General features: G+C 36.8%; 1 protein-coding gene across 1 annotated transcript in view; it reads right to left on the reverse strand.

Moving 5' to 3' along the window:
- The window catches only part of IREB2 (iron responsive element binding protein 2), a 21,128-nt gene extending 11,530 nt beyond the window's left edge, over positions 1–9,598 (reverse strand). Inside the window, exons 1-7 of the mRNA XM_072399070.1 lie at positions 9,522–9,598; positions 3,027–3,087; positions 2,330–2,419; positions 2,061–2,226; positions 1,322–1,459; positions 675–887; positions 521–590 (exon numbers count right to left, since the gene is read on the reverse strand). Coding sequence (XP_072255171.1) covers positions 521–590; positions 675–887; positions 1,322–1,459; positions 2,061–2,226; positions 2,330–2,419; positions 3,027–3,087; positions 9,522–9,578 — 795 coding nt within the window. The 5' untranslated portion in view covers positions 9,579–9,598. The remainder of the gene's footprint in view (positions 1–520; positions 591–674; positions 888–1,321; positions 1,460–2,060; positions 2,227–2,329; positions 2,420–3,026; positions 3,088–9,521) is intronic.

Raw genomic sequence — 9,598 nt, forward strand, 5'->3', positions numbered from 1 at the left:
TTTTTTTAATAATGATGGTAAAGATAAAGTACTGAGCACAAAGGATTCCTTTTTGAGAATTTCCATAAGTAAGGTTACATATTGTTTATGCATTTTTATGCGTTTATACTTTCTGATGTTCCTTTCAGGTTTATTTACCATTTGTCATACAAATATCTTTGTGGTGTTTTTTTTTTTTATAAGGAGTGCTGCACTTTTATATATATTATTTATAGCATGTCAGAGAGCCCACTAGATGTGGGAAGGTGTCATATTTGGATTGTTTGGTGTAATGTATTTTTTTCTGTACTTTGAAGGCCTTTATTTAAAAAACAAGACATTTGAGCTGACATGCACTGTAAACTTCCAATCACACCTCCAAGTGTTCTGTTTAGCCTCTAGGAGTGAAGAAAACCTGTTATAACTACAAATTGTAGCTTACACAAAGCTACAGAATTTCATATGTTAGAGCACTGTCACATTAAAAATGCACATTGTATTTGAGTGATAACACATAATACAAAATCATCCATTACCTTACCTTTAAAAACTGAAGTCTTTCTTTATTCCTGTTAAATTCAATCTCAAGACTTTTCAGTGCAGATTCAGGCCTATGACAGCAAAGAGGAAAAAGAGTTGTAACACCTTCAGGTAAAAATTATAAATCAATTACGCAGACTGCCATTTAAACTCACTCAGGAATAGGTTGTAAATGGAAAGGACATAGCATTGGCGTGTTTTCAATCTGTTCCCGAGAGTTCTTGTTCGATGTTCCAACATTACAAGCTCCCTTGCATCCACTCTGTCCTCTACACTGAGATTTAGAACTAGCAGATTTGGCTGGGGAAAGCTTGGATATAGGTCTGTGTGATTCCGTTGAAGCTGCACTTGGGGCATTCTGTGCTGAACTATGTTAAAGAAAATGATGATTAAAACAGTATAAAGGTGCAATTCAAAGTCCCAGATGTAGCTTTAGGATTAGTAGAACACTACTAGAATACTTCAGTGCATAACTTAAACAACCAATATTCATGGTCATAATAAATGCATAGGTATTGGAAAAATAAAGTTTTATTGCAGCACTAGCAATGAATATGGCATGTTATCAAGATAAAAAAAAGATAATTCGGACTGCAAATAACCGCTTTTCGGTATGCCTTTCAAAATATAATAATATTACAATAGGAATACCATGCAACGTCAGGGGTCCTCCATAAATAGTAATTTATTCAATATAAGATGAATGCCTATTTGAAAAGAGCCTCTAGTAAGATTTTAATTCTTTAAAAAATGTACATAAAACTGATATACACAGCCTAATTCACAAAGAAACTGGTAATACCATTTAGTAAAATCCAGTTGCAAAGAATGATCTGCAATCAGGTCTGTGGCACAAACTGGATTGACTAAGGAAGGATCTCTACCCATTTTCTTTACAACATCTCTCATGGCAGCAAAATCAACCATTGCAGGAATACCCCTAGAAAAAAAATAAAAGAATTAAGTAATGTAATAAGTAATGAGTAACTAATTATAGCTAACATAACGAACATGTGAAAAACAAAGGTCAAACAAACAATAGAAATGACTTTGATTATTAGCAAAAAAGCACCTGTTTCAGAACAAAAATGGTTGTGAATATAATTCCGAGTTATTTACGGTATATACATACACAACCATTATGCTATTACTAAAACTGAATTAAAGAGCATTGGATAGGTGGGCTTTTGCTATAACTTGTATACTGGAAAGTATTTATTAAGCCAATATAAACTTTTTTTTATTATTATTTTACCATTACAATTTTATTAGACTTCAGAAAAAATAGCCGTGTCAAAACCCTTAGTATTATTTGCAAATATGAAATCAATATTAACAGTTTTTTTATTTCCATAATGCCTACTTATTGCATGGTAAATAAATACCACAATACTTTCTTTTGAAAAATCATACAAAGACTAGCTCTATTAAATGTTGCAACAAGAGAATTAGGATTATTAGCATTGATATTATTTCCCATATAACTAAAAAGTGATGAAACTACTATCTTGTGAATAACTTTGGAAAAAGGTAAAACTTACGTAAAATCCTGCAAAACTACACGGGCTGGAAGAAAGGGAACCTCTTGACTTTCACAAATACTCTTCTGTTTCAAAACCTTTACGGCATCTTCTTCTTTTACCAAAACTCCATCACAGTTTCTTACAACAGCCTCGAGAACCACACGGATACAGTATGGCAAAGTGTCTGACACAATGGAATATCATATTTGTTTACAATCTTTAATATTGTTCACAAAATAAAGAAAAAAGCATCTTAAAAAAAAATAATATTATAGAAAGCAACTTACCATAATCTGATGGCTGTAGTTTAGACACATTGAAGAATGTCTTGTCAGGACTGCACTCAAGTGATTCCACCAAATACTTAAAGGGACTCTCTAGCAAAAGATATTGATGATGAAGATAGAAATAATAATGGTATAAATAATTAGTGTATCTATACCAATAATGTTTTTTTATAATTTTGGAATGAACTGGGAAAAGATAAAATGCCTGTCAGGCTGTGCTGCTATCCAGCTCCATTAGAAAGATTCCTCTCACTTTTTGTGTTTGGGGGACATTTTACTAGAAAGAAAGTAAGCGAAAATTTGCCACAAGAAAAAGTATAGCAATGAAATGCTGGAGGTAAAGCTTTTAGAGTGGCTTCTTGGGGATGACGCTGATTTACACACCACCACCCAGTGTATAGACAACTAGTAAATAGAAAGTGTAGGCCAAGTGGTGACACAGCCCCGAATATTTAGCAATCTCCAGGAACCTGGGGGAGGGTGCAAACATAGCCTCTAACCACCAGATACCTCCTGCATCCTCCAATGTTATTGCATGCGCTCCAATAATTCACTAAGGAGCAAGAAACAGCAGCCCTGATCTGTATTCTGGCCCCTCCTCCAGGTAAGGGTACCATGCACACTAAAGTTGACCCCTCACCTTTAAACACACAAGGGACTGTCATCATGCTTTTTAACAAAATAAAGAAACACATACCTTGGAAGTTGGCTGCAGTATCCATCATCTTCTTATCAGTCTGTTCAGACATGCTAGCAACCTAAACAGCAAATGGAACGCTTATATTAAAGTATTCAATGCATCATCCTAAATTATAATAATTATTAAAGCACAGTCTATAAAAAAATATTTGGAAACAAGCAACAAGCTCATGATCTGGCTATCAATTAAAGTGGAACTAGAAGTGAAAGTCCCACTTTAAATATATGCGATTTAGGAAGGTAGTTATTACAGAAAGGGACAGGTCATGTCCCTTCTGCTATAGCTGTTCTTATCTGCCTGATCACCGGCCAGCCGTCAAAGTTTGCTGTGAATGCATAGTTCAGTGTTAGATGTCAGGAAGACACAGAAATCCTGGCTTTTCTTGCGTGTGCCAGGAATGAAAATACATCACCCCAGCATGGCCAATCAAGATGTCTGAAAACCGTATTTATGGGGAACTAAACAGTGATTAATCATGATTAGCCATGACTGTTCCACCAATACATTATATTACCACTTTATACAACTGACTTTATTGTTTTCTTTTAAGTCTTATATACACACAAGTTTTTTGCCATCAAAGATGAATATTTGTGATTGTCTACCAGTGTCCAATTAGTAAATGATTTTCCCATAGGAAGTAAAAAGAGGGGGGCCTTTAGCTTTTATTTCCCTACCCTCGCTCTTGTTAGTTCCACTATTAATGCAAATGCAAACTATAACTGAAGACAGTATCCATTGACTTTTATTCACATGTATGTAGCTTAAGTCCACCTACAAATACCTGCTCATTCTGCCAGCCATGTTCACCTAATGCAGCTCTTTGTGATGGTGTGACAACAATGCTGCACTGCTTAGAGCAGGGTTGTCAGTGCCATGTAAGCTGTGTCTGCTGCACTACAGTGAAAGAAAAAAAAAAGTATTGCAAGCAATGTTGCTATGAGTATTGACTAGTTCTTAAGGCATTGTGTGTAAATTTACCAGTGGTTTATTTTAGATAAATACAAAAATAGGTGATAAAATACAGACTATGACAAAATGGTGCCTGGAGAGGCTAATAAAATGTATCAGTTCTAGCTGATTGTAACCCTAAATCTCATTTAAATCCAGAATCATACAAGGCCAATTCTTAAAGCAGTCACGCTTTAGAGAAAAAAATAAGTACAGGTAGTCTCCGGGTTACATACGGGATAGGGACTGTAGGTTTGTTCTTTAGTTGAATTTGTATGTAAGTCAAAACAACGTATTATTAGGCAGCATGGTGTCAGTTACTGTAAAAAATCCTCACTGTGAGTTAAATACAAACAAAGCCAAAAAAAATCTTTATGGAGCCTAGACATTCATTAACTTCTGGAGCAAGCTTAGCTTTGATATGCAAAAGAAACAACTGCAGAGTTTGTCTTGGTCATTAAAGAGTTACAAGGGGCTGCAGAAAGAGCTCATCCCCCTAAGATCACCCACAACCTCAGCTGTGTTTAGCAAAAGATTTCTTCTGCAAGTCATGCAAACCGCACCTCCCCCCAAGCTTCTGTTCTGCACAGGAGTGAGCAAGGATCGGCCTTTTGGCTAAGATCAAGTGTAGTATCTGTTCTTATCAGTGTTCAGGGTTGGAAAGGGCACTAGCATCTTAGGAGAGGGATGCTGTGCCTGAGTACCTCTGTTAAGGACGGTCTACCTCTGGTACAGGAGTGAGCAAGGAAGCCCGTTTGTATCTAGGAGGCGTCCGTATGTTGGATATCCCTAAACCCAGAGACTATCTGTATTATCTCTGAAAATTGACTTTTATAAATTCAAAAATACATTGAGTAGTTGTGCTTGTTTGTAGCTGTGCAGCAATGCACACAGCCCTGTTCTTTTATTTTTCTGACCTACAGGAGTCAGACAACTGCTATTTCTTGTGACTACAACTACTGTCCCTACTCATGCAGATATATATGGTCACTACAAAGCAGGGATTCTGGTAAATATAGTCTGGGACATTTTGTTCTTCATACTTGGGGTGTTACATGATCAGACATTATTGGCCTTACCACTTGCTGAATTCAGACATAAAAGGGAAGAGCTGTAATGCAGTTTGCAAGCACATTTAGCCAATGAAACAGGAATTCTGTCCACCACTTTGCTAACGAGTGCTGTGGTGCATGCACATGGGAGTTCATTCATTCCAGAACTGAGGTGCAAAATGCATTTACAGCTCAGTGTACATTCTATAGAACAGGGGTGTCAAACTGTGGCCCCCAAGTAAAACCTTTTTTTTTCTATATGAAAAGGGTTTATATCTAATGAGAAGGAAAAATGTCCTCAATTTTTTCAATAATTTTCAAGGTTGGCCCTCAACTTTGTCTTGGTTGGCCTTCTGTGTATTTGAGTTTGACACCCCTGCTATAGAAGATAGTGAACAGGCAAGTATGTTCATTTATCACATAAGAGATAAATTAAGGAAAAAGAACATAATTTACTTCTTGGCACTTTTATGAAATTCTGAAACATTTGATGTAACAAGACTGCACTAACTCATTTAAACCTGCTTGAAGGCATTGTCATATTTCAGGGTAAATATACATAGCAAGTACATACAATCATACGTATTCACATGACACCTTTATCCCCAGGACATAAAACTACCTAACCAATATTACAATGATTTACAAAGACAAAAAAAACATTGGGTGTCACAATCAGGACAGAGGTTACAAGAGAGGTTACAAGGCTAGTAGATAAATTATGACATCTTCATATAAACATACAAATGGGATATAGTGGTTGGGATGAGCGCCCCTGGACAGCAGGCAGAGGTATTTTCTTAGGTTGTTGTAGTACCCAAAGGCAGGAAGAGCTTTAGACAAATACTTCTTATGCATTATATGACCAACATGGAACCCATTAGGACTCCCAATCATGTGTCTTGTGATTTGGTCTAAGTATGGATTAAATTACATTTTAAAGGCAGAAATTTGGAGGCTACCCCCCCCTGATGAACATCCTTTGAAAGGCTGTCATGATGATACTTTTTGAGCCAACCTCCATGTTGCTCTTTAACCCATTATCTAGCAACCCCTTTCTGGAAACCTCAAGAATGGTTAATAACCTCAAAACATCAAATATTTTAAGAAAGAAGAAAAAACAAACAAATAGAATGCCTATTTTTTAAACACAAGATTAGACTGTGCAAATAGTGCATCTGCAAAAAAGCAACAAACAACAAAACTATTTACATGGCAGTGAATCTGACATTTACCTAAACATGGTGGACAATCAGTCCGTGCCACTGAAAGCGGATAAAATGCATTAACCTGAAAGATTCTCCGCCAGAGAATGTTTTGGCGAATGTAATTTCCACTTCTTTATTAATAGACAATGGAGAATTTCCCATAGGTTTTTTTTTTTTTTTTTTTTTTGAAAACCCCTGTAGCTCTTTATTGTGTTAAAATTGGCCTTAGAATCATAAGCTTACATACACACATTCAATATTTGTGGTTGGAAAAGATCTTTCACATTTGTACATAGCCTAACTTACATGGAGTATGTAGGGATTCACAACATATGCTGCGCATTCCACATATACATATATAAGTCCTAGGCGAGAATATTTTTACATATGTATGTACACAGGGGGACAGGGAGTCTTGAATGTTTTTATGCATTTTTTAAAATAAATTTATTAGGAGGGAGGGGGGTTGTATGCTCTACATTGTGCACTGTGCAGGTGACAAGTACTCTTTATAAAAACATCAAGAGTCTATTAAGTTCCCTAATATCTCTCCTGGACTCTGCCATAGTAGATCCAGTAAAGATTGATCGCTCATTACTTTTCTATTGTAGCCAAAGGACATCTGATGAGATTTAAAATAAGCTAATGGCTGACATGTTTTAACCCCTTCAATGCTATGACATGGGGGTCTGCATCCTTGGGAATGAGAGGGTAAAGAGGAACTAACTGATACTGTGTGGTATAACATGGTACCTTTGACATAATTTACGTGGCCAAAAGCGTTCTTTACCAGCAATGACAGCTCCTGGTTATAGTCGCCACTGGTGCAATGCAACTGCACCACCACTTCTCCCGGGTCTTATGAAGCCCCTTTTCAGTCAATGACTGGCTGCTGGTGATGTAATGTGCACACAAGTCATATCATCCCTCCCGCTCGCCTCTACCTCTGACTGTGCAGTGCAAAATTAATAAGACTTTGCATGTGTTTTCTGCCAAACAACTAACTCCTAGATATGTTTCACAGAAGGACATTACAGTTTGATATTTAAACAGAATGTTGAGCCATTAGAATGTCGGCCAGCTTTTCTTTATTTTGACTACTATGGGGAGATTATCTCCAAGTTTTATCCCTCAGGCACTAACACTTAAACTGATAGAAAACAAGGACTGACACGACTTACACAAGACTTAAGACGTACACATAAATCATTTCAAAACTTTCCACGCTCTTGCATATGTAATCACTGAAAACAATGCGTGATGGTGCTCCAAATTTAAATACCTTAGATTAAAATTTTAACTAAATAAAACTATCAGCTCTGCAAAACTAGATCTAGAGATTTTTACCCATTCCTCTCATTCAGCCATTGAAAAGCAATTTCACTATTTCCAGAACCATTTTAATTCAATAATGTTTTCAACTCCAGTTTCATGGTTACTGTATGTTGTCCTGTTGGAAGTAGAACTCCCTTGTCTCTCTTGATGAGGGCTTAAAAAGATTTTCATCCAGAACTACCCAATGTTTGACTCCACTCCTTTCCCTGCCAGTAACATGCATTTAATAAACTTGACGTAGCACAATGTCCTAAGTCAAATTAAATGTTTCCTCTTTGACAGAAAGCAGTCTGACATTGTGTGTAGCTGATAACTCTCAGACACAGCTGGTGTTACATTCACAGCTTAGTGTTGTATTAGCATGAAAATGATTTAACTATAGCCATCAAGATAAAGGGAAAGCCGGGGGGAGTTCTGATCCTTCAAATGATAAGCCTGTCAACATTTACCTTTACCTCTAAGCGCAAACTTTTTTTATGAAGTGGGGAAGATCAAAACCCTTGTTAAGTATTTACTTTACAGTAACATTTCTGTATCTGTTTCTCTGACCCCTGTAGTTCCTGAATGTTATACCTTGCCCAATTCATCTGTTTGATAATTCATTCAATATTTGAGAAAGTTTTGTTATTGTGAATTTCATACCAACCTTGTCACTCTCCTACTTTTTAATAAAATATAATAAAAAGTCATTGGAAAGATTCAAGGTATTCTATGTGATCCATAACTCTATAGTCAGGAAAGCTGAAATAGGGGGTTGCTCACAACTTGGAGATTTTTTATTTTATTTATTGTGTCTCCTGGACAAGAAGTAAGGAGAAATCTAGAATTTTTACCTATAGGTAGCTATTAAATGATGTGGAGGGTTTCTCTGACTTATTGTCCCAGAAATAGGAATCTCCATAAACTCATCAAAGTAGCTAGATGGGCATAAATACATTATGTGTGTATATATATATATATATATATATATACACACAGACACACATATACACACAGTGTTCTCCCCAGAACATTTTAGCTGGGTGCACCACCCACCATTCTTCAATAACCACAAAGATTTTTTTGGTGGTTAATAATGAGTTGGATTACAATACAGGGGCTACCACCTACCTACAATTTTATCCCACCCAACTTAAATTTTTATATATATCGGTGGCTCAGGGGTTAGCACTCTTGCCTTTGCAGTGCTGGGTCCCAGGTTCCAATAGCCAGAACACTATCTGCAGTTTGCAGGTTCTCCCTGTGTTTGTGTAGGTTTCCTCCGGGTACTTCGATTTCCTCACATTCCAAAAACATAGTTAGGTTTATTGGCTCCCCCCAAAATTGGCCTTGGACTGTAATAAAGGCATATGACTATATTAGGGACATTAGATTGGAACCCCTTTGAGGGACAGCCAGTGACATGACTATGAACTTTGTACAGCGCTGCAAAATATGTTGGTGCTATTTAAATACTGTGTAATAATAATATATTATATATAGGAAACCCATTTAGTCCTCTATGCAGCTAGAAGTGTGAGTACTGTGTGTCACACACATATATATACATATATAACATTATATTTTGTGTTTGTATCATTCTATACATACTTGCAGAACCCATGTATTCCTCTATGCAGCCAGACATGTAGAGCAGCCTGTGTGTATCCATATATATATATATATATATATATATATATATATTTATATTATTTAGATGTGTATTGTTTATTGTGTATCGTTATGTTATTTCAGCTGACAGACATGACTGGAATGAAGATGACACAAGCAGACACTGGAATAACATGCAGGTAAACAGAGGAAACGAAGGGACCGACGAGCAGAAAAGAAGAACGTCTGACCGGCCGTTAGTATCTAACACGATGAATGACTATGATTCAGAAGGTAGAGGGGTGTAAATCCAGTTTGGGTGTAGCTACATCCCAAATGCCGGCGCTACAGCTTACCGAACTTGGCGACAATATCCCGATTCTCTCATCGCCCTCCGACCTAGCGGCCGCCATCTTGCCTCTGCCGAAGCCAG

Source organism: Pyxicephalus adspersus, chromosome 2 (genome assembly GCF_032062135.1).
Source record: "Pyxicephalus adspersus chromosome 2, UCB_Pads_2.0, whole genome shotgun sequence".
In the NCBI taxonomy this organism is placed as follows: Eukaryota; Metazoa; Chordata; class Amphibia; order Anura; family Pyxicephalidae; genus Pyxicephalus; species Pyxicephalus adspersus.